The sequence below is a fragment of the Haliotis rubra genome, unplaced genomic scaffold (genome assembly GCF_003918875.1).
Source record: "Haliotis rubra isolate DU_JTF1 unplaced genomic scaffold, ASM391887v1 Scf287, whole genome shotgun sequence".
Classification (NCBI taxonomy): domain Eukaryota; kingdom Metazoa; phylum Mollusca; class Gastropoda; order Lepetellida; family Haliotidae; genus Haliotis; species Haliotis rubra.
Window position 1 is genome coordinate 1,084,457 of NW_025766954.1, and position 25,909 is coordinate 1,110,365.

At 40.3% G+C, this 25,909-nt stretch overlaps 2 protein-coding genes across 2 annotated transcripts in view; both read left to right on the forward strand.

Moving 5' to 3' along the window:
• The window catches only part of LOC124281657 (integrin beta-PS-like), a 46,961-nt gene extending 45,599 nt beyond the window's left edge, over positions 1 to 1,362 (forward strand). The window contains exon 23 of the mRNA XM_046717595.1: positions 336 to 1,362. Within this exon, the coding sequence (XP_046573551.1) occupies positions 336 to 431 (96 nt within the window). The 3' untranslated portion in view covers positions 432 to 1,362. The remainder of the gene's footprint in view (positions 1 to 335) is intronic.
• A 7,770-nt stretch (positions 1,363 to 9,132) lies between these two features.
• On the forward strand, positions 9,133 to 23,358 carry LOC124281658 (tubulin alpha chain, testis-specific-like). Its single transcript, XM_046717596.1, has 3 exons — positions 9,133 to 9,264; positions 20,334 to 20,556; positions 21,796 to 23,358. Exons 1-3 carry the CDS (start codon positions 9,262 to 9,264, stop codon positions 22,923 to 22,925), a joined length of 1,356 nt encoding a protein of 451 aa, XP_046573552.1. The 5' UTR covers positions 9,133 to 9,261; the 3' UTR covers positions 22,926 to 23,358.
• The last annotated feature ends 2,551 nt before the right edge of the window (positions 23,359 to 25,909 follow it).

Consider the following 25,909-nt stretch of genomic DNA (forward strand, 5'->3'; position numbering starts at 1 on the left):
GCCTCCCGTCTAACTGAGGAATATTGCTGAGTGCGGCATAAAACTAAACTCACTCACTCCCGTCTAGCTGAACGGGAAGTGGCAGTGGCTAAAGCGTTTGCTCGTAACGGCGAAGAATCGGGTTCGAATCTCCACATGGGTATTGCTGGGACATTGCTAAAGGCGAGGTACAACCTCACTCACACACTAGTTGAATGGGGCTCGATATGTGGCACAAGTGGCACTTATTTCTTACATTAATTGCAGTTATGACACGAATAGTCTTAATTTAGTAAGAACATGATGTTTTGTGTTCCAACATGGTTAAAATTGGGTTTTCTGAAATGTTTTTGCAGGAGAGTAATCCTATTTACCGGGACCCCAAGTCAACTTTCCAGAACCCAACATACAAAGCACTCAAAGAAAAGGAAACACTTCTGGAACAAAATTAAAGGATCACTGGAGCCAAGGGAACAATGTATTTACAGCCCAGAACAAACACGACTTGGCTACGTTGTGTCGTCAGCAGTGACGTAGTTGTTGATGCTGACGGAGAAGGTGCTACACACCCTGGGGAAGCTGTGACGGAGTGGCAATGACAATCATACCCTACACGTGCAGGGATATGCATGGCCGTTAGTCCGTTAGTCCGAGACGAGTTACAATCTAGATGGACTAATTGTTTTCTCACAAAGGTTATTCTATGTAAGGCATTAGTCCGGGGTGAGTGGCTGACTCGTATGACAAATGGTTCCTAGCTCTGCAACTATCCGGGTGTTTCTGACCCAACACACTAGACTTCGTCTGGGACAGCTCGGAACCATTTGACTGACACAGTAATACCCTCTTCATTACGCTCACAAACTCTTTATAACCACACAGTGGTACACGACATATATACAATAGGACCCCTTACATACCATACGATAGAACCACTTTCACACAATCTAATAGAGTCCCATTCATACCTACAAAAAAAACCCGAAATGACAGAAAATAGAAACCCTTACATACCAATAAACAGGGGCCCTTGCATACCATACAACAGAGCCCTTACACACAAAACAACAGAGTCGTTAACATACATATCAACAGAGCTCCTTGTACACCATACAACAAAGCCTCTCACATACAAAACAACAAACCCTTACATACAAAACAACAGAGCTCTTTACACATAAAAGAACAAGAACAGAGTCCCCAACATACAAATCAACAGAACCCCTTGTATACCATATAACAGAGCCCCTAACATACAAAACAACAAACCGCTTACATACAAAACAATAGCTCTACCCCACCCACCACACCACACACCCCTCACACCCCGCTCACACACACACACACACACACACACACACACACACACACACACACACACCATACATAAGATCACATTTATACAGCAAACACCGCCCGGAATGGACCCTCTTGTACAACGCAACAGAACCCCTCAAAGTGTCGCAACAGAACCCTTCACTTCTCACAAACATCACAACTAACTTGAGTGACGAATGTTTTTCAACATCGAAGTGGGTAATATTCCAGCTAAATCAAAGTTGCCAGAAAATTGTCGAGTCAGCACCAGTGAGAGCGTGATCGGGGTTTGGAGACAGGTGATCAGCATGGCGACTGTACTGGGAACAGATTCTGACCCGGAATTCCTCTAGCAGTCCCTCACATACCAATCAAAACGACGCAGATTCTCAAAACACAGAATAACCTCAAACAAACGACACAACATATTCTCACAACACAAAAGGCACGATCAATTCAAACCACAGACGACCCCTGAACATCCGGGTTAGATTCGGTCTTCGGTAACCCATGCTTGTCGTAAGAAGCGACTAACGGGATCGGGTGGTCAGGCTCGCTGACTTGGTTGACACATGTCATCGTATCCCAATTGCATAGATCGATGCTCATGCTGTTGATCACTGGGTTGTCTGGTCTTGATTATTTACAGATCGCCGCCCTATAGCTGGAATATTGCTGAGTGCGACGTAAAACAAACACCCAACCTACCCAATCCAACCCACACCACAGCCTCTCACACAACACACATCATATTACAAATGTATCCCGAATCGTGAATTCAAAACATTCCCCTAGTTTTTGTTATGATGTAACCTAGCAACCGTAGTTTGTATATTGAGTAACTGGTCATCAAGAATTGCATATACTTGCATGTGTTTGAGCCTACTCGTGTATGGTGCCTGTAGTGTCTGTGATACAACCTGTATACTAGGAGACTGTAGATAGTGTAGACATCACAAGTGTACTGACACTTTGCCAAAGTTACTCTTTCATCGCATGTGACCTGCTCACCAGTGTTTATTTGTCTGTTCACATTCACTCTTTTTACGTCGCTTTTTTACGTCAGCCTCAGATAGGGTTATGTTTGTAAGTCAGCCTCAGATAGGGTTATGCTTGAAGGTCAGCCTCAGTTAGGGTTATGCTTGAAGGTCAGCCTCAGTTAGGGTTATGTTTGTAAGTCAGCCTCAGATAGGGTTATGTTTGTAAGTCAGCCTCAGATAGGGTTATGTTTGTAAGTCAGCCTCAGTTAGGGTTATGTTTGAAAGTCAGCCTCAGATAGGGTTATGCTTGAAGGTCAGCCTCAGTTAGGGTTATGCTTGAAGGTCAGCCTCAGTTAGGGTTATGTTTGAAAGTCAGCCTCAGATAGGGTTATGTTTGTAAGTCAGCCTCAGTGGTAGACACAGCGCCATGTTTGTAAGTCAGCCTCAGTGGTAGACACCGCCATGTTTGTAAGTCAGCCTCAGTGGTAGACACAGGGCCATGTTTGTAAGTCAGCCTCAGTGGTAGACACGGCCATGTTTGTAAGTCAGCCTCAGTGGTAGACACAGGGCCATGTTTGTAAGTCAGATGTTAGTGGTAAGCGTAACCTTCTGCACTTACTGTTCTTGTCAAGCGGCTTACTGTACTTTTGTCACGCTAATATCTGATCTCACGTACTGCACTTGTCACGTGGCCACCTTGCGTCACTCACTGTACCAAATACCATCATATCTTCCTTGTCACTGACGTTAGACCTGTATGAGGCATTATACAACCCGTGTGGTTCCAAATTAGCACCCCGCATAGACCAATCTATAATTCCACCAATACAACAACCGTATATCTGGATATATATTTAAACCAAGTCAGTATTGTCCAGCGGGATATGACTGCACGCCACATTAAGTTGTTCTACACTGCCGGATTCCACTGTCGGTGCGACACTGACACCTGCCATTCCTCGTTCGTGCATTCGTGACCCAATCGTGTTATTCCGGGACAAGCCGAATCATTCGTCAACACTCGCCCCTTTCCGTAACCTCCAAGAAGACACGCCCCCCTCTCGATGCTTGCTATGTGCGTCCAGAGTACTTAAATCGTTTATCGCATTATGTCACTGTTTAAAAAATCATGAAAAATATATATCGTAATATTGAAAATATAAAGAACGTAGCTAACAGGATTTTGCTGCGTATTATGAAGTTTTTAATAAGAATCATGCGATTGACGGTAAGAGATTCAAATAAATAAATACACACACGTGCGTTTGTTGACATTTAACGGCTCTCATTGGTCCAACGGAGTGTATTTCTGACGATCTTGCGGGCTTGTTATGGAGATTGTACGTGCGCTTCGACCAATTTTAGGAAATGTAATTATAGTCGCTTCGAGTTTCAAAACAATAATATCGTACTTGTATGTAACTGATCAACCTTAATCTTTAACATTGGGCTTATATTTCACAGCTCTGGGGATATTTTAGTCTGACTGTTTTTTGGTCATTCATATTTTTTTTTCAGCGAATTCATTTAAAATTCCACAAGGGGTGTGACAGCAAGGATACACGAATGTTCAGTTTGAGAAACATATAAAGTCATTTTTTTTTAGTATCTGCTTGGATTTAATGTAGTGGAAGAAATATTATTTTATTTGTATATTCAATAAAACAATTCCCATTTTTGATTATTAAACCCTATTAAGAAAATTAACATAATTGGAAATCTAAAGTGAACAGCTGGTAATAACTACAATAGCATATGTCTTTCACAAATATGTTTTTCTCCTTCTTTTAGTTGTATCAAAGAGGTTTAATTCTTAAAAATAAATAAGTAAAAAAAACCCACCAAAACAACAACCTAGCAATACAACGTATATGCGCTTCGGTGATATAAAGAAACATTTGAATCAAACAGGGATAGAGTTATCCTTCCCGAGGGGCACGAGTCGCTATTCGTGACCAACTCGTGTTATTCCGGGACAAACCGAATAGATCACGGAAAGGGCCGAGTGGTGACGAATGGCCGAATACCGAGGTTACGGAAAGGGCCGAGTGGTGGCGAATGTAAAAGGTGCTTGCCTTCAGATCCACATTCCTCGTTAGAAACACCTCTAGGTAATAGCTTGTGTTAGCATAATATCATATAGAGGGTGCATAATACCATATATCATTTCTGTGTATATAGTCATGGTGTTTACATGTTTATGGGTGAGTGAGTGTTGTCAGACGCCACAATATTCCAGTCAAATCATGAAGGGATATACAAGTGGTATAGGGAGTAATGACTAAACACTGCTAAAGGTGGTGTTGAACCTCAGTTGCTTACTTGTTATGCAAATTTTGAATATTAGATTTCATTTATTTATAGTTTACATATGACGCATATTTGTGACAAGAAATGTTTAGTGAACCTTCCTCAAAGATTGACTATGTTGAACAAATGTACTGTTTTGGTATGTCACCAATGTGTTGACCTTTATGAACAATATATTGACATAGTCTGTTTTTTTGTTTCAAAACCAGGTCCAGTGTTTGTTTGTGATTGTTAAGGTTGTACGGATATTAACGAGTTGCTACGAGATATTATTGAGTCATAACGAGATATTATTGAATTATTACGAGATATTACTTTCCTGACAATAATTCTACGCCATGTTACCGAAGAGTCTGTATTTGATTTCTTCCTACTCAGCAGAAATATGAATGTCATGTGAATGAGGAATGGTAAAAATAAGTTCTGAGGAAACATATTTTTGACGGTCTACTATAGGTTGACTGACACTTATGTTTGTGATCATAGATCCCAGTTATGGGATGGATGTATGTGTGCCTCTTCCCTCATATATCACTTCATCATGGAGGATTAATTAATTACATGCATTTACACTCCTTGGTCTGTGCTGCCTGACCATACTGCAGATATACGCATCAATACTTGTTTTACATACTGTATATGAACATATGTTTATACCATTAAAGGCAGCTTTTACACAACGCTTTGTTTTGTTTTCTGTACACGTGTGTATCAATGAACCCGTGATGATCCGGGTTAGAATTGATCTTGTCCATGCTTGTCGCAAGAGGTGACTAACGGGATCGGGTGGTCAGGCTCGCTGGCTTGGTTGACACATGTCATCGCATATCAACTGGGTAGATCAATGCTCGTGGTGTTGATCACTGGTTTGTCTGGTCAAGACTCGATTATTTACAGACCGCCGCCATATAGCTGGAATATTGCTGAGTGCGCCGTAAAACTATACTCACTAACGTATATCAAAGAAGAGTGGGCAAACAGGCATGGCTGTCATTTCAGGTAAACTAAAATTGAGGTCCGTTTCTTGAAGTGAACTGGCATTTATGTCCGTCACTTCAAAACTGCCCTTTCCGGCCCTTCACTTTATTTATACTAGTATACCGACGTCCGTCACTTGTCAGGAAACACGTAATAAGGAGGGTGTAAACTGGTATATTGATGTCCGTCACCTGTCAGGGAACACGTAATAAGGAGGGTGTAAACTGGTATATTGATGTCCGTCACTTGTCAGGGAACACGTAATAAGGAGGGTGTAAACTGGTATATTGATGTCCGTCACCTGTCAGGGAACACGTAATAAGGAGGGTGTAAACTGGTATATTGATGTCCGTCACTTGTCAGGGAACACGTACAAGTAAACTAAGGAGGGTGTAAACTGGTATATTGATGTCCGTCACCGTGTCAGGAACACGTAATAAGGAGGGTGTAAACTGGTATATTGATGTCCGTCACTTGTCAGGGAACACGTAATAAGGAGGGTGTAAACTGGTATATTGATGTCCGTCACTTGTCAAGGAACACGTAATAAGGAGGGTGTAAACTGGTATATTGATGTCCGTCACTTGTCAGGGAACACGTAATAAGGAGGGTGTAAACTGGTATATTGATGTCCGTCACTTGTCAGGGAACACGTAATAAGGAGGGTGTAAACTGGTATATTGATGTCCGTCACCTGTCAGGAAACACGTAATAAGGAAAACTGGTATATTGATGTCCGTCACTTGTCAGGGAACACGTAATAAGGAGGGTGTAAACTGGTATATTGATGTCCGTCACCTGTCAGGAAACACGTAATAAGGAGGGTGTAAACTGGTATATTGATGTCCGTCACCTGTCAGGAAACACGTAATAAGGAGGGTGTAAACTGGTATATTGATGTCCGTCACCTGTCAGGGAACACGTAATAAGGAGGGTGTAAACTGGTATATTGATGTCCGTCACCTGTCAGGGAACACGTAATAAGGAGGGTGTAAACTGGTATATTGATGTCCGTCACCTGTCAGGGAACACGTAATAAGGAGGGTGTAAACTGGTATATTGATGTCCGTCACTTGTCAGGGAACACGTAATAAGGAGGGTGTAAACTGGTATATTGATGTCCGTCACCTGTCACACGTAATCAGGAGGGTGTAAACACGTAGTAAGGAGGGTGTAAACTGGTAAATTGATGTCCGTCACTTGTCAGGGAACACGTAATAAGGAGGGTGTAAACTGGTATATTGATGTCCGTCACTTGTCAGGAACACGTAATAAGGAGGGTGTAAACTGGTATATTGATGTCCGTCACCTGTCAGGAAACACGTAATAAGAAGGGTGTAAACTGGTATATTGATGCCCGTCACTTGTCAGGAAACACGTAATAAGAAGGGTGTAAACTGGTATATTGATGCCCGTCACCTGTCAGGAAACACGTAATAAGAAGGGTGTAAACTGGTATATTGATGTCCGTCACTTGTCAGGAAACACGTAATAAGGAGGGTGTAAACTGGTATATTGATGTCCGTCACCTGTCAGGGAACACGTAATAAGGAGGGTGTAAACTGGTATATTGATGTCCGTCACTTGTCAGGGAACACGTAATAAGGAGGGTGTAAACTGGTATATTGATGTCCGTCACTTGTCAGGAAACACGTAATAAGGAGGGTGTAAACTGGTATATTGATGCCCGTCACTTGTCAGGGAACACGTAATAAGGAGGGTGTAAACTGGTATATTGATGTCCGTCACGTGTCAGGGAACACGTAATAAGGAGGGTGTAAACTGGTATTTTGATGTCCGTCACTTGTCAGGGAACACGTAATAAGGAGGGTGTAAACTGGTATATTGATGTCCGTCACGTGTCAGGGAACACGTAATAAGGAGGGTGTAAACTGGTATTTTGATGTCCCTTTAGGATCCGGGTGAGAATCATTTTTCAGCAACACGTGCTTGTTCAAAGAGGCGAATAACAGGTTATCGTGTCCCAGCTGCGTGAATGCTGTTGATCACTGGATTGTCTAGTCCGGACTCGATTATTTACAGACCGCCGCCATATAGCTGGAATATTGCTGAGTGGGGCGTTAAACAACCAAACAGCTACATCAGGTCTATTTTTGAGTGGGTCAGCTGGCAGTGCATGCTTCCATGGACGTGATATCGACCAGACAAACACTTCCCACATGGGGAAGGTCAAAGAGGCAGGTTGCAGCCGTGCTTGGGATGAGGATGGAGAATCCTCACTACATCCATGGGAGGTTTATTGATCCCTGCCATATGCAACATATTAAAGAGGGACTAGGTCCGGGCAGCTGGCAGTCCTCGCACGGAGGATTCGAAACAGTGGAAATGCAGTGTTTATGACGTAATATATATACATTCTAAATTGTTAATCTTGATGCCGTTTCAGCAGACTTCTCACAGTTTCTGAACTTCAGTCCTGACCCACAACGAAGCACATGTGATACATGTGGTCTCACCTTAGGCAAGTGAGTTGGTTCAAACTTACTTCTGTTCACCCAGCAGAAAATGCGTACCCGGTGGGATAGGTCATGTGACATTTAACCTTCTAGCGCCTCACAGGCAACTTGGGTTATCCGGGGTAATGATAATCCGACTGTGTGTTAGCGCTTTGAGCATGCGCCTTGTAAATGGAAAAGGCGCATTATAAATTCACAATTATTATTATTATTATAATATACATATATTCCACTTCCATAGAGATCTGTACAGCTATTAACAGTACCTTTAAAATAGAGGTATCAGTGTTCAGAGTTAGTGAGTTGGGTTTGCATTTATAGTCTGGGGAAAAGCACAAAATTATGTGAATATTTAATGACTTGGGAAAAATCTGAGAATGGTCATGTTTCTGACACACAAGGATCGCAGGGGGAGTTCTCTGTTGTAAACGATTTTCCATGCTGGGACTTAAGCAAACATGAAAAGCGTCTGTTTCTGCAATAAATATTAACATATATTTAAAAAATATTCTAATGCTGATTTCTTTTTTAGTCTTTTTTATATGAAATGTATGTATTTAATATTCTAACGTATTTTTCAAAATCCTAAAATATAGCAACCGAAGTGTACCATCTAAACTGTTGTTTTTAATATAATACCTACCGCAGATATTACACAGTCATTGTGAAAGGATATTATGAATACGAGACACTGAGAGAGTAACACTAACGTCAGCGTATATTCCAGAAATATCAACATTAATGTCATCTCTAGCGATATTCCAGAAATATCACCACGTAAGATACTTGTAAATCTCTTAACTGACATGTACAGAATCGAACCCGACCTCTGACAAGACGAGCGAGCGCTTTAACCACACGGCTATGTAACCGTCCCTATCCAAAATGCACCGAAAGTGACGACGCAGTTGCTGTGTAGCTGTGCAGGAGAAGCCACCTACATCTACAGTTAACACGTGTCTACTCGTAATGTACTGCCACGCTGTAACCACACTGCAGCCAAAATAGCGGAATTCCACGGCATTATGACGAACAGGAATTGATTTGGTTTCCATGGAGACAACCAATGCCTGCGAGTGGGGCACATCGCCTGTCCGGTGTGGGTATAAATACACCGACACCAAGTTCTCGGTACCATTCGCTCACTTCAGACTCCCATTCCGTCTGTGTGAGTAAGAATCTCAGGTGTTGCCGAAACATAGCACTGCAGTTCCTTCACGATGGTAAGTTCCATTGCGTTCTGTTAGAGTTTACCATGTAAATATTTTGGGAAGTTACCCCTGTTTGGTGGAATTGCAGCAAGGTTTCGCCGTCGTATCACCAGTAACAAAAGCTACCTCCGCCATTAGATGCCTCCGACAGAAATAATTGGTTGATTTATATCACCTTGGAACAGGATGAAGGGAACTGGTCGGTGTTAACGCTTATCAGATAGATTTGGAGGGCGATGTTGTCTCGGTAGCACTGGTGTTTGAATGGCACCAAGTCCTTCCACTGATAGATGCATACTGACGTGCCGCCTGTACACTTTGTGTGTTTAGTCTGGCAAGGTTATCTGTCTTGCTTATCATAACACTGTCCTCTTCGCGTCTCAACAGATAAACCGTAACCCCTAGCCTGGTTAACTCTTTAACCATACTCCCACCCAATACACACTCCCTTCTGACACGAGCTGCCTATATGAAACAATACATCTTCAAAAAACACCTGTGTAAATACATTTAATTTAGTTGGAATATTACTGAGTGCCGCCTTAAACAACAAACCATATTTAACATGTGTCAACTGTCCATTAATAACATCCTACACTCACGGACCTTCATCCCCCTTTAGACACATGCCAAATAAATGGCACCTTGCATCTTTAATAAACACATGTGTGATACGTTAATATGTGTCAACTGTACATTAATAACATCTTACACACACCTTCAGACACGAGCTGCCTATATGACACAATGCATCTTCAATAAACACGTATGTAATACATTAAAAATGTGTCAACTTCTCATCGTACACGCCCCCTTCAGACACATTAAGTCCGAAATAGCACAATAAAGGATGTGAACAGTTCGAGAAATCCAACGTTCGACACAACAGTAAAATGATGACTAATTAAGGAATATCCCCAAACCAAGCTTTTACTTCGAGCCAAACGTAAGTTCGACCCATAAACGTTCGATACACCGGTGTTTGACTGTATGTAACTTGTGCATCGATAACATCACATTATCAAAGACAAACACCCTACGACCAAATAGACATAAAAACATGGCACATCATGTACACAGCAGTAAGAGTCAATAGACATTAATATCATTCGTAAGTACAGTGTTCCAGAACGACAGAAAAAAAGATTTAATGTTCAAGAGTATACACAGGGGTAAGATATAACAACAGTAATGACTGAGAGAAGATATGACTACAGTATAGACAGAGGAATGGTGTGAAACAGTATAGACAGAGGTAGAATATAACTACATTTATAGACAGAGGTAGAATATAACTACATTATAGACAGAGGTAGAATATAACTACATCATAGACAGAGGTAGAATATAACTACATTATAGACAAAGGTAGAATATAACTACATGATAAACAGAGGTAGAACATAACTACATAATAAACAGAGGTAGAATATAACTACATTATAGACAGAGGTAGAATATAACTACATAATAGACAGAGGTAGAATATAACTACATTATAGAAAGAGGTAGAATATAACTACATGATAGACAGAGGTAGAATATAACTACATGATAAGCAGAGGTAGAATATAACTACATCATAGACAAAGGTAGAATATAACAACATAATACACAGAGGTAGAATACAACTACATTATACACAGAAGTAGAATATAACTACATGATAAACAGAGGTAGAATATAACTACATTATAGACAGAGGAAGAATACAACTACATTATAGACAGACGTAGAATATAACTACATTATAGACAGAGGTAGAATATAACTACATTATAGACAGAGGTAGAATATAACTACATTATAGACAGAGGTAGAATATAACTACATGATAAACAGAGGTGGAATATAACTACATTATAGACATTGGGAAGAATATAACTACGTGATAAACAGAGGTAGAATATAACTACATCATAGACAGAGGTACAATATAACTACAATAAAGACAGATAGAAGATATGAAAACTAATGGCAGAAATACAATATAACTACATTACAGACAGAGGTAGAATATACCTACATTATAGACAGAGGTAGAACATAACTACATAATAAACAGAGGTAAAATATAACGACATTATAGACCAACGTAGAATATAACTACATTATAGACCAAGGTAGAATATAACTACATAATAAACAGAGGTAGAACATAACTACATTTTACACAGAGGTAGAATATAACTACATATTAGACAGAGGTACAATATAACTACAATAAAGACAGATAGAAGATATGAAAACTAATGGCAGAAATACAATATAACTACATTATAGACAGAGGTAAAATATAACTACATTATAGACAGAGGTAGAACATAACTACATAATAAACAGAGGTAAAATATAACGACATTATAGACCAACGTAGAATATTACTATATTATAGACCAAGGTAGGATATAACTACATAAAAGACAGATGTACAATAAAACAACATGATAGACAGAGGTAGAATATAAGTACATTATAGACAGAGGTAGAATATAACCACATAATAAACAGAGGTAGAACATAACTACATTATAGACAGAGGTAGAATATAACTACATTATAGACAGAGGTAGAATACAACTACATGATAAACAGAGGTAGAATATAACTACATCATAGACAAAGGTAGAATATAACTACATAAGAGACAGAGGTAGAACATAACTACATGATAAACAGAGGTAGAATATAACTACATCATAGACAAAGGTAGAATATAACTACATAATACACAGAGGTAGAATTTAACTACATTATAGACAGAGGTAGAATATAACTACATGATAAACAGAGGTAGAATATAACTACATCATAGACAGAGGTAGAATACAACTACATTATAGACAGAGGTGGAATATAACTACAGAGGTGAATATAACTACATTATAGACAGAGGTAGAATATAACTACATGATAAACAGAGGTCGAATATAACTACATCATAGACAAAGGTAGAATATAACTACATAATACACAGAGGTAGAATATAACTACATTATACAAAAAGGTAGAATATAACTACATGATAAACAGAGGTAGAATATAACTACATTATAGACAGAGGAAGAATACAACTACATAATAGACAGAGGTAAAATATAACTACATAATAAACAGAGGTAGAATATGACTACATTATAGACAGAGGTACAATATAACTACATTATAGACAGAGGTACAATATAACTACAATAAAGACAGAGAGAACACATGAACACTAATGATAGAGGTACAATATAACTACATAATAGACAGAGGTATAATATAACTAAATTATAGACCAACGTAGAAAATATAACTACATTATAGACCAAGGTAGGATATAACTACATATTAGACGGAGGTAGAATATATCTACGTCATAAACAGAGGTAAAATATAACTACAATATAGACAGAAAGAAGATATGAACACTAATGACAGAGGTAGAATATACCTACATTTTAGACAGAGGTAGAACATAACTACATAATAAACAGAGGTAGAATATAACGACATTATAGACCAACGTAGAATATTACTATATAATAGACCAAGGTAGGATATAACTACATAACAGACAGATGTACAATAAAACAACATAATAGACAGAGGTAGAATATAACTACATTATAGACAGAGGTACAATATCACTACATTATAGACAGAGGTAGAATATAACTACATAATACACAGAGGTAGAATATAACTACATTATACAAAAAGGTAGAATATAACTACATGATAAACAGAGGTAGAATATAACTACATTATAGACAGAGGAAGAATACAACTACATAATAGACAGAGGTAAAATATAACTACATAATAAACAGAGGTAGAATATGACTACATTATAGACAGAGGTACAATATAACTACATTATAGACAGAGGTACAATATAACTACAATAAAGACAGAGAGAACACATGAACACTAATGATAGAGGTACAATATAACTACATAATAGACAGAGGTACAATATAACTACATAATAAACACATGTAGAATATAACTACATGATAAATAGAGTAACAAAGTAACTACATTATACACAGAGGTACAATATAACTACATTGTACATAATAGACACAGGTACAATATAACTACATAATAGATAGAGGTCCAATATAACTACATTATAGACAGAGGTACAATATAACTACATAATAGACAGAGGTACAATATAACTACATAATAGATAGAGATCCAATATAACTACATTATAGACAGAGGTACTATATCGCTACATTATAGACAGAGGTACAATATAACTACATAATAAAAAGAGGTAGAATATAACTACATTATACCCAGAGGTACAATATAACTACAATAAAGACAGAGGTACAATATAACTACAATAAAGACAGAGAGAAGATATGAACACTAATGGACAGAGGTACAATATACCTACATTATAGACAGAGGTAGAACATAACTACATAATAAACAGAGGTGAGAATATAACGACATTATAGACCAACGTAGAATATTTCTATATAATAGACCAAGGTGGGATATAACTACATAATAGACAGATGTACAATAAAACAACATAATAGACAGAGGTGAGAATATAACTACATTATAGACAGAGGTACAATATCACTACATTATAGACAGAGGTAGAATATAACTACATAATACACAGAGGTAGGAATATAACTACATTATACAAAAGGTGGGAATATAACTACATGATAAACAGAGGTAGAGAATATAACTACATTATAGACAGAGGAAGAATACAACTACATAATAGACAGAGGTAAAATATAACTACATAATAAACAGAGGTAGAATATGACTACATTATAGACAGAGGTACAATATAACTACATTATAGACAGAGGTACAATATAACTACAATAAAGACAGAGAAACACATGAACACTAATGATAGAGGTACAATATAACTACATAATAGACAGAGGTACAATATAACTACATGATAAACACATAACAGAGAATATAACTACATGATAAATAGGAAGGTAACAAAGTAAACTACATTATACACAGAGGTACAATATAACTACATTGTACATAATAGACACAGGTACAATATAACTACATAATAGACAGAGGTCAATATAACTACATAATAGACAGAGGTACAATATAACTACATAATAGATAGAGATCCAATATAACTACATTATAGACAGAGGTACTATATCACTACATTATAGACAGAGGTACAATATAACTACATAATAAAAAGAGGTAGAATATAACTACATTATACCCAGAGGTACAATATAACTACAATAAAGACAGAGGTACAATATAACTACAATAAAGACAGAGAGAAGATATGAACACTAATGGCAGAGGTACAATATAACTACATTATAGACAGAGGTAGAATATACCTACATTATAAACAGAGGTAGAACATAACTACATAACAAACAGAGGTAGAATATAACTACATTATAGACCAACGTAGAATATCACTATATTATAGACCAAGGTAGGATATAACTACAATTTAAACAGAGGTACAATATAACTACAATAGACAGAGGTAGAATATACCTACATAATAGACAGAAGTAGAATATAACTACATAATAGACAAAGGTACAATATAACTACATAATAGACAGAGGTACAATATGACAACAGTATAAGACAGAGGGAAGGTATGACAACAGTATAGACAGAGGAAAGGTATGACAACAGTATGGACGGAGGGAAGATATGAGAACTGTATGGACAGAGGGAAGGTTTGACAACAGTATGAACAGAGGGAAGATATGACAACAGTATAGACAGAGGGAAGGTATGACAGCAGTATAGACAAAGGGAAGGTATGACAACAGTATAGACAGAGGGAAGGTTTGACAACAGTATAGACGGAGGGAAGGTATGAAAACAGTATAGACAGAGGGAGGAAAGATATGACAGACAGTATAGACAGAGGGAAGGTATGACAACAGTATAGACAGAGGGGGAAGATATGACAACAGTATAGACAGAGGGAAGATATGACAACAGTATAGACAGAGGGAAGATATGACAACAGTATAGACAGAGGGAAGGTATGACAGACAGTATAGACAGAGGGAAGGTATGACAACAGTATAGACAGAGGGAAGATATGACAACAGTATAGACAGAGGAGAGGGACAGGTATATAGACAGAGGGAAAGGTATGACAACAGTATAGACAGAGGAAGATATGACAACAGTATAGACAGAGGAAGATAGACAGACAGTATAGACAGAGGGAAGGTATGACAACAGTATAGACAGAGGGAAGGTATGACAACAGTATAGACAGAGGGAAGGTATGACAACAGTATAGACAGAGGGAAGGTATGACAACAGTATGGACAGAGGGAAGATATGACAACAGTATAGACAGAGGGAAGGTATGACAACAGTATAGACAGAGGGAAGATATGACAACAGTATAGACAGGGGAAGATATGACAACAGTATAGACAGAGGGAAGATATGACAACAGTATAGACAGAGGGAAGATATGACAACAGTATAGACAGACGAGAGGAGAAGGTATGACAGCAGTATAGACAGAGGGAAGGTATACAACAGAGCAGTATAGACAGAGGGAAGGTATGACAGCAGTATAGACAGAGGGAAGGTATGACAACAGTATGAACAGAGGGAAGATATGACAACAGTATAGACAGAGGGAAGGTATGACAACAGTATAGACAGAGGGAAGGTATGACAACAGTATAGACAGAGGGAAGGTATGACAACAGTATAGACGGAGGGAAGGTATGACAACAGTATAGACAGAGGGGAGATATGACAACAGTATAGACAGAGGGAAGATATGACAACAGTATAGACAGAGGGAAGATATGACAACAGTATAGACAGAGGGAAGATATGACAACAGTATAGACAGAGGGAAGATATGACAACAGTATAGACAGAGAGGAAGATATGACAACAGTATATAGACAGAGGGGAAGATATGACAACAGTAACAGAGGAAGGTATGACAACAGTATAGACAGAGGGAAGATATGACAACAGTATAGACAGAGGGAAGATATGACAACAGTATAGACAGAGGGAAGGTATGACAACAGTATAGACAGAGGGAAGATATGACAACAGAAGTATAGACAACAGAGGAAGATATGACAACAGTATAGACAGAGGGAATAAATGACAACAGTATAGACAGAGGGGGAAGATATGACAACAGTATAGACAGAGGGAAGATATGACAACAGTATAGACAGAGGAAAGATATGACAACAGTATAGAGACAGAGGGAAGGTATGACAACAGTATAGACAGAGGGAAGATAAGGTATGACAACAGTATAGACAGAGGAAAGGTATGACAACAACAGTATAGACAGAGGGAAGATATGACAGACAGATATATAACGAGTATAGACAGAGGGAGAGGTATGACAACAGTATAGACACAACAGGAAGGTATGATAACAGCAGTATAGACAGAGGAAGATATGACAACAGTATAGACAGAGGGAAGGTATGACAACAGAGGAAGGTAGACAGAGGGAAGGTATGACAACAGTATAGACAGAGGAAGGTATGACAACAGTATAGACAGAGAGGGAGATATGACAACAGTATATAGACAGAGGGGAAGATATGACAACAGCAGTATAGACAGAGGGAAGATATGACAACAGTAGTAGACAGAGGGAAGATATGACAACAGGACAAGGGGAGATATGACAACAGTATAGACAGAGGAAGATATGACAACAGTATAGACAGAGAGGAAGGTATGACAACAGTATAGACAGAGGAAGATATGACAACAGTATAGACAGAGGAAGAGGTATGACAGAGGAAGTATAGACAGAGGGAAGAGGATGACAACAGTATAGACAGAGGAAGATATGACAACAGTATAGACAGAGGAAGGTATGACAACAGTATAGACAGAGGGAAGGTATGACAACAGTATAGACACAAGGTATAGACAGAGGGAAGATATGACAACAGTATAGACAGAGGAAGGTATGACAACAGTATAGACAGAGGAAAGGTATGACAACAGTATATAGACAGAGGAAGATATGACAACAGTATAGACAGGAGGGAAGATATGATGACAATATAGACAGAGGGATAGACAACAGTATAGACAGAAAGATATGACAACAGTATAGACAGAAGATATGACAACAGGACAGAAGGTATGACAACAGTATAGACAGAGGAAGGTATGACAACAGTATAGACAGAGGGAAGATATGATATGTATAGACGAAGTATAGACAGAGGGAAGGTATGACAACAGTATATGACAGAGGGAAGGGAAGGACAACAGTATAGACAGAGGGAAGATATGACAACAGTATATAGACAGAGGAAGGTATGACAATAGACAGAGGGGAAGGTATGACAACAGTATAGACAGAGGGAAGATGATGACAGACAGTATAGACAGAGGAAGGTATGATGACAACAGTATAAGACAGAGGACAGGGAAGGTATGACAGATGACAACAGATAGACAGAGGAAGATATGACAACAGTATAGACAGAGGGAAGATATGACAACAGTATAGACAGAGGGAAGGTATGACAACAGTATAGACAGAGGAAGGATGACAACAGTAGTATAGACAGAGGGAAGATATGACAACAGTATATACAGGGAAGGTATGACAACAGTATAGACAGAGGGAAGGTATGACAGAGTATAGACAGAGGGAGATATGACAACAGTATAGACAGAGGAAGGTATGACAACAGTATAGACAGAGGAAGATATGACAACAGTATAGACAGAGGAAGATATGATATGACAACAGTATAGACAGAGACAGAAGATATGATAACAGTATATAGACAGAGGAAGATATGACAACAGTATAGACAGAGGGAAGATATGACAACAGTATAGACAGAGGAAAGGTATGACAACAGTATAGACAGAGGGGAAGGTATGAACAGAGGGAAGGTATAACAACAGTATAGACAGAGGGAAGATATGATAACAGTATATAGACAGAGGGAAGGTATGACAACAGTATAGTCAGAGGGAAGGTATGACAACAGTATAGACAGAGGGAAGATATGACAACAGTATAGACAGAGGGGAGGTATGACAACAGTATAGACAGAGGGAAGGTATGACAACAGTATAGACAGAGGGAAGATATGATAACAGTATATAGACAGAGGGAAGGTATGACAACAGTATAGTCAGAGGGAAGGTATGACAACAGTATAGACAGAGGGAAGATATGACAACAATATAGACAGAGGGAAGGTATGACAACAGTATAGACAGAGGTGAGGTATGACAACAGTATAGACAGAGGGAAGGTATGACAACAGTATAGACATAGGGAAGATGTGACAACTGTCTAGACAGAGGGAAGGTATGACAACAGTAATTAATAGGGCTGCGCAATATAACCGGTTTACCGGTATTTACCGGTTCACATATGAAAACGATACGTATTGCGATACGCTGATCGAAATCCGGTATTTTGACATGCATTTGGAAAACTTCGTAACACTCGGAAATCTTGATGATTGTGGAAATTGTGGTAAGGGTGGTGGGAATGATCGTGGTGAAAATTACATTTAACTGGACTGTTAAGGTTTTTTCCTTGTTTCCTTGTTGCATCGCAATATATTGCAATATGAAAATTCTCTGCAATACCCACCCCTAGTAATTAAGGATGCAAACTGTAACTACACTAAGACAGGAGTAAGTGATAACTACAGTTATGGCAAAGTTAAGATATTTATATACATACGAAATTGATTGAGGCAGAACGCGAGGCTTGCCGATGTGTCAGAGCGCCAGTTACACAAGCAGGCGAAGTCATGAAAGGTTCGTATCGACCATTCCTTGTGTAGCTGCAGTAATGTTATCTTCGCCTCAGATTTGAGTAGCTCGTGCCAATATACTATACGTAATATACCACGATACTATATATGTCTTTGATATTTGAAAAGTTGCTGTTTACATGTATTCGGATAGTATCCGCCAGAAGGGCTACTGACCAAATAATCTTTAATCGTTAGTAAACATCGTCTCGCATAGGGCAGGCCCGTAGTAGCTGAAACTTCTCATGCTTGTTCCCATCGCTGAACACTCCGGAAGTTGTTGGGATCAGTATTTCGCCATGGCAGACATATTGGAAAACATAAATAGTGAGTGAGTGAGTTCGGTTTTACGCCGCTTTTAGCAATATTCCAGCAATATCACGGCGGGGGACACTAGAAATGGGCTTCACACATTGTACCCATGTTGGAAATCGAACCCGGGTCTTCGGCATGACGAGCGAACGCTTTAACCACTAGGCTATCCCACCGCCCAAAAACATAATTACAGTGAAGCCTCGTTAATCCGGACGGTTGCGTTTCTCAGCAAATTCGTCCGGATTGCGAATCGTCCGGACTACTGAATCAAGACCCAGGATCAAGCAAGAGTTGCTTCCCTTACTATGACAAAAACGACACGAATCTGGATAAAACAAATAAGCATTTAATGTAAAGCATGCTTAATTTGTTCGTTTACCGCTTCGATATTCCAGGTCTGTGGCGGAGGTAATTATATAATCGAGTCCAGCAGTGGTTAACATCATGAGCACCGATCTCCACAATTGGGATACGATGACATGCAGCAATCAAATCAGCGAGCCTGACCACCCGGTCGCGTTAGGCGTCTAACGGGATCGGGTGGTCAGGCTCGCTGACCTAGTTTGACACAAGTCATCGTATCCCAATTGTGTAGATCGATGTTCATGATGTTGATTGTCTGGTCCAGATTCGATTATGTACAGACCGCCGGCGTTAAACAACAAACCAACTAACCTTTGCTGAGGACTTTCTTCGGTGTATGCTGCTGTTCACTCAGTAGTGAATGGGTACCCGGTAGGATGAAATGGTAATGAACACATTCTCTCACCTTGAGGGCATCACGGGCATTAATGTCCTTCAGGAACCTATCCAAGATAACTGGCATCCAAGATAACTGATTTAGTCCATTGATGATGATGATGATGATGATGATGATGATGATGATGATGATGATGATGATGATGATGATGATGATGATGATCGTGATGATGATGATTGATGTGATGTTTCTCTGCGTCTCGATTTCAGCGCGAGTGTATCTCTATCCACGTGGGCCAGGCTGGTGTCCAGATCGGCAATGCATGCTGGGAGCTGTACTGTTTGGAACATGGCATTCATCCAGACGGGGTCATGCCGTCGGACAAAGCCGTAGGGTGTGCGGACGACTCCTTCAACACCTTCTTCAGCGAGACTGGAGCAGGGAAACACGTCCCCAGGGCTGTCTTCGTCGACCTTGAACCCACAGTCGTAGGTGAGGCAGCAGAAACGAAATGAAAACGCAAAGACGACAGTCAAGTTCTATGTAACTGCTGCGCATGAAATGTGTTGAATCCGGGAATGGGCATTGTCGCGTTGGTTTACGATATGTCGTTATTTACGGATGTCCCGTCTAGGATTCCATAGAACTGTGTGTGTAGTTATTATACCCCTCATCGGGACAGTATAGATCCCTAACACCCTACTACTTATCCAAAGAGTGAGTGAGTGAGTTTTACGCCGCTTTTAGCAATATTCCACCAATATCACGGCTGGGGACACCAGAAATGGCTTCATACATTGAACCCATGTGGGGAATCGAACCAGGACTTTCGGCGCTACGAGCGAACACTTTAACCACAATGCTAGCCAAACAAACACATAACACAGTCAGTATTATGATCAGGACATCTGAATAGTGAAATATCTTCTTGAGGACATACTTTTAGTACAATGTTGGTCGAGTTATGTTCTTCTGACATCCAAGGTTGATAGTCCCCAAAGTCTAATGCTATGTCAGTTGCCGCAATGTCCCATCCTGCAAGTAATCCAGTAGACGTACTTAGATACACAAATGACAAATTATACACTGATTGCTGTTGAAATCGAGAAATAGTACCAAGATGTAACATATGTTATATTTGGGATTACACTTCCTTAGTAAAGTACAAATTCTAGTACTTTTTTGAGTTGAGCCCCATCCGGGATTCGAACTCACACGCTCAGAGTCAGGCACCTAATCGCCAGCACACAAAGTCAGCCTAACCCGCGACTTCCACAAAAATGGACTGACTGACTGACTGAGTTTGGTTTTACGCCGCTTTTAGCAATATTCCAGCAACATCACGGCGGGGGACACCAGAAATGGGCTTCACACATTGTGCCCATGTGGGGATTCGAACCCGGGTCTTCGGCGTGACGAGCCAACGCTTTAACCATTAGGCTACCCCACCGCCCCTCACAAAAATGGAAGTCGGACAAAATGGCATTGTGTATTTCATAGTACCAAGATGTTAGACAAGGAGCATTTATTGTGATAGATTTCAAATTGTACAACGGTTTCTCGAGGAACAGTTTACAGAAAGATAAGGATGTTGTCTTTGACAAGGTACACTGTACTTAATTTAAAGATTTACAATTTCTAGTAATTTGACAGAAATGACTTATCAATACGATAGCTGACAATGAGCATGAAAAGAGTTCTGTAATAAAACTCCTCTGGTTGTCTCTTCAGATGAGATCCGACAAGGAATCTACAGACAGCTGTTCCACCCCGAGCAGCTCATCACTGGCAAGGAGGACGCCGCCAACAACTACGCCCGTGGCCACTACACCATCGGCAAGGAGATCGTCGACCTCGTCCTTGACCGTATCAGGAAGTTGTCTGACCAGTGCACTGGACTCCAGGGCTTCCTCATCTTCCACAGCTTCGGTGGCGGCACCGGCTCCGGCTTCACGTCTCTCTTGATGGAACGTCTCAGCGTCGACTACGGAAAGAAGTCGAAGCTTGAGTTCTCGATCTACCCGGCCCCTCAGGTGTCAACAGCCGTCGTAGAGCCCTACAACGCCATCTTGACCACCCACACCACCCTGGAGCACTCCGACTGCGCCTTCATGGTCGACAACGAAGCCATTTACGACATCTGCAGACGTAACCTCGACATTGAACGTCCCACGTACACAAACCTCAACCGTCTCATCGGCCAAGTCGTCAGTTCCATAACAGCATCACTCAGGTTTGATGGCGCCTTGAACGTGGATCTCACAGAATTTCAGACTAACCTTGTCCCTTACCCTCGCATCCACTTCCCATTGGTGACATACGCACCGGTCGTGTCCGCTGAAAAGGCCTACCATGAGCAACTCTCTGTCGCTGAGATAACAAATTCCTGTTTCGAACCTGCAAACCAGATGGTCAAGTGTGACCCCCGTCACGGCAAGTACATGGCTTGCTGTTTGCTCTTCCGTGGAGACGTAGTCCCCAAGGACGTCAACGCCGCCATCGCCACCATCAAGACCAAGAGGTCCATCCAGTTCGTCGACTGGTGTCCCACTGGGTTCAAGGTCGGCATTAACTACCAACCCCCAACAGCTGTTCCAGGGGGGGATTTGGCCAAGGTTCAGAGAGCTGTCTGTATGTTGAGCAACACCACCGCCATCGCAGAGGCCTGGGCTCGTCTTGACCACAAGTTCGACCTGATGTACGCCAAGCGTGCCTTCGTCCACTGGTACGTGGGTGAGGGTATGGAGGAGGGAGAGTTCTCCGAGGCCCGTGAGGACTTGGCTGCTCTGGAGAAGGACTACGAGGAGGTTGGAGTCGACTCTGTTGAAGCTGAGGAGGAGGAGGGAGAGGAGGAATATTAGCAGACCTTCTTTTAGCATCTCTGCTGTGCCAAACTGAACTTTGTTGGGTCCTTGTTAGCGTTCCATTCACTGAAACTGCAAAACAACCTCCCCAATTTTACTAATTTTAATGCCGGATAGCCTGCTAGTGCATCCTGACATCTAGTATACAACACGCATCAAAAGAAAGGTGTCATATATTTATTGCTATATCTCGTTGCTGTTTTCCTTTAACACAAACTATTACAGAGCATTTTAAGTACTGAAGATATCTATGCAATAACTCATAGAATCTCTAGTGTATTTGTTGTTACTATATGTTACATGGAACGCTATAATCGTCCACCATAATGTGTTGATTACTGTGTTCGACCACCAGTACATTTAATGCTCAGTGCTACAAATTAACAATAGAAAATAAAATGTAAAGCCAACAATAAAACCTGTATCTGTTTTTGTTGGGGTTTGTTCTTTAGTCTCTTGCTTTTTGTTGGATTTTGTGTGTTTGTGTTGGGTTTCTTATTGTTGGGCTTGAGTTGTTTGTTTTTGTATTTTCTTGTTTGGGTTTGTTTGTTTGTATGTCTTTGGTGAGTTTATTTTTTTATTATTTATTTTTTTTTGGTTTGTTTTTTGTTTTGTTTTGTTTGTATTTGTTTGTTGTTGTTTTTTGTTTTTTTATTAGGGGGGTTGGGGGGAATTTCTTAAACGTTTTTGTTATTGGGGGTGGGGGAGGAGGTCAGAGGTGGTTCAGTCCAAGGCGTCGGATAGAATAATGTTGTTTAACGCATTATTCAAGGTGGCTTCAGCGCCCATTTACTCACCATTTTGGTCGGTGCCTAGTGGTCCATGCTGGTTCATTATTCCGATGGTGTTGTAGCAATACAAACAACTTATCATCATTACTACGCTCTACAAACAAGTATGACCAAGTGAGTGAGTTGGGTTTTACGCCGTTTTCACAGTATTCCAAAAATATCTCATGTGTTTGATGCTTGGTGTGGGAGGAAACCCGGAACTGATTCTGGTGTAATAGGTTTACCCCAACAAGTAGTGATATGTTGCTGACAAGCCCAGAAAAATAATCGTGGCGAACAGGGCTTAGATTTCCAGTGTTCACGGGTTCCAACGTCGAAGTGACGCAACCCTGCGGGGCCTCTTCTGAGACGACGTTGGATAGACGACTGCAGACTTATCAATGCTAACGGGCGAACACCTTACTAGGAGCTCAAGTGAAACATGAAACAGACAGGTTATCAATGCTAACGGCGAACACCTTCACAATACTAGGAGCTCAAGGGAAACATGAAACAGACAGGTTATCAATGCTAACGGCGAACACCTTCACAATACTAGGAGCTCAAGGGTAGACAGGTTATCAATGCTAACGGCGAACACCTTCACAATACTAGGAGCTCAATCAATGCTAACGGCGAACACCTGAAACATGAAACAGACAATGCTAACGGTTATCATGAAACAGACAGGTTATCAATGCTAACGGCGAACACCTTCACAATACTAGGAGCTCAAGTGAAACATGAAACATCAATGCTAACGGCGAACACCTTCACAATACTAGGAGCTCAAGTGAAACATGAAACAGACAGGTTATCAATGCTAACGGCGAACACCTTCACAATACTAGGAGCTCAAGGGAAACATGAAACAGACAGGTTATCAATGCTAACGGCGAACACCTTCACAATACTAGGAGCTCAAGTGAAACATGAAACAGACAGGTTATCAATGCTAACGGCGAACACCTTCACAATACTAGCAGCTCAAGTGAAACATGAAACAGACAGGTTATCAATGCTAACGGCGAACACCTTCACAATACTAAGAGCTCAAGTGAAACATGAAACAGACAGGTTATCAATGCTAACGGCGAACACCTTCACAATACTAGGAGCTCAAGTGAAACATGAAACAGACAGGTTATCAATGCTCACGGCGAACACCTTCACAATACTAGGAGCTCAAGGTGAACACCTTCACAATACTAGGAGCTCAACTGAAACATGAAACAGACAGGTTATCTATGCTCACGGCGAACACCTTCACAATACAACAGTGTGACATTTCGTTTCTGAGTAAGGTAACATCTCATACAGGTCTTGTGGTGCCATAGTGGGACCAGTGAAGTTATCAGGCAGCCACATCCATATAACAGGATCCCGCCATATAGCATTTACATAAAAGCATGAAGATTTCACAGTATACACAATTTACGCTGCTGTGAAGTAAAAGAACACTGAACGCTATTTCACCTCGGCGGATAAGTGAGTTAGTGAGTACAGTTGTACGCCGCTTTTAGCAATATTCCAGCAATATCACGGCGATGTACACCAGAAATGGGCTTCACACATTGTACCTATGTGGGGAACTGAACCTGCAGGGGCGGTATTCTTAAAAGAACTTAAGTCTAAAAAATGACTTAAGTTCCAAATAAAAACTTAAGTTTTGACTTAAAAATGGCCACCAGACATGCCAATAGAAGAATTTACCGCCCAAGAAGTAACCGCTTTGAAGACTTACGTGATGAAGAACTCATTAAACGGCATCGTTTAGACAGGGGCGGCATACAGTTTGTAATTGATTTAGTCTCGAATGCCATTCAGCCTAACACAGCAAGGAAACATGCAGTGAAAACACTTTTGAACGCTTTAACCCTCAGGGCTATCCCACTGCCACTCGGCTGTGAACTAAACTACCTGACAGCCTGTATTGGCAAGTACGCCCATCACTCCCAATCAACAGATGTTTACTTACAGAAGCAGTTTTACTAAATCATTAGATTTAATGACATTGCTAACACAATATAACCGAGTCTGTGGTACGTTTAAAGAAATTTTTAGAATCGTTAAACGAAAAGGCCATATACGGCGCCTATTGTCACAATGATCAAACACAGGTTTTACATGTGAAGGATAAACATGACAGTGAGTGACATGGGATCTGATATCACCGAGGTGACTGGCTAGACGACAAGATGATGACAAGAT

Excerpts from the sequence above, each read along its gene's own strand:
- LOC124281658 (XM_046717596.1), top strand. Across the intron at positions 20,557-21,795 it reads CCTTGAACCCACAGTCGTAG|ATGAGATCCGACAAGGAATC; the intron begins GTGAGGCAGCAG and ends TTGTCTCTTCAG.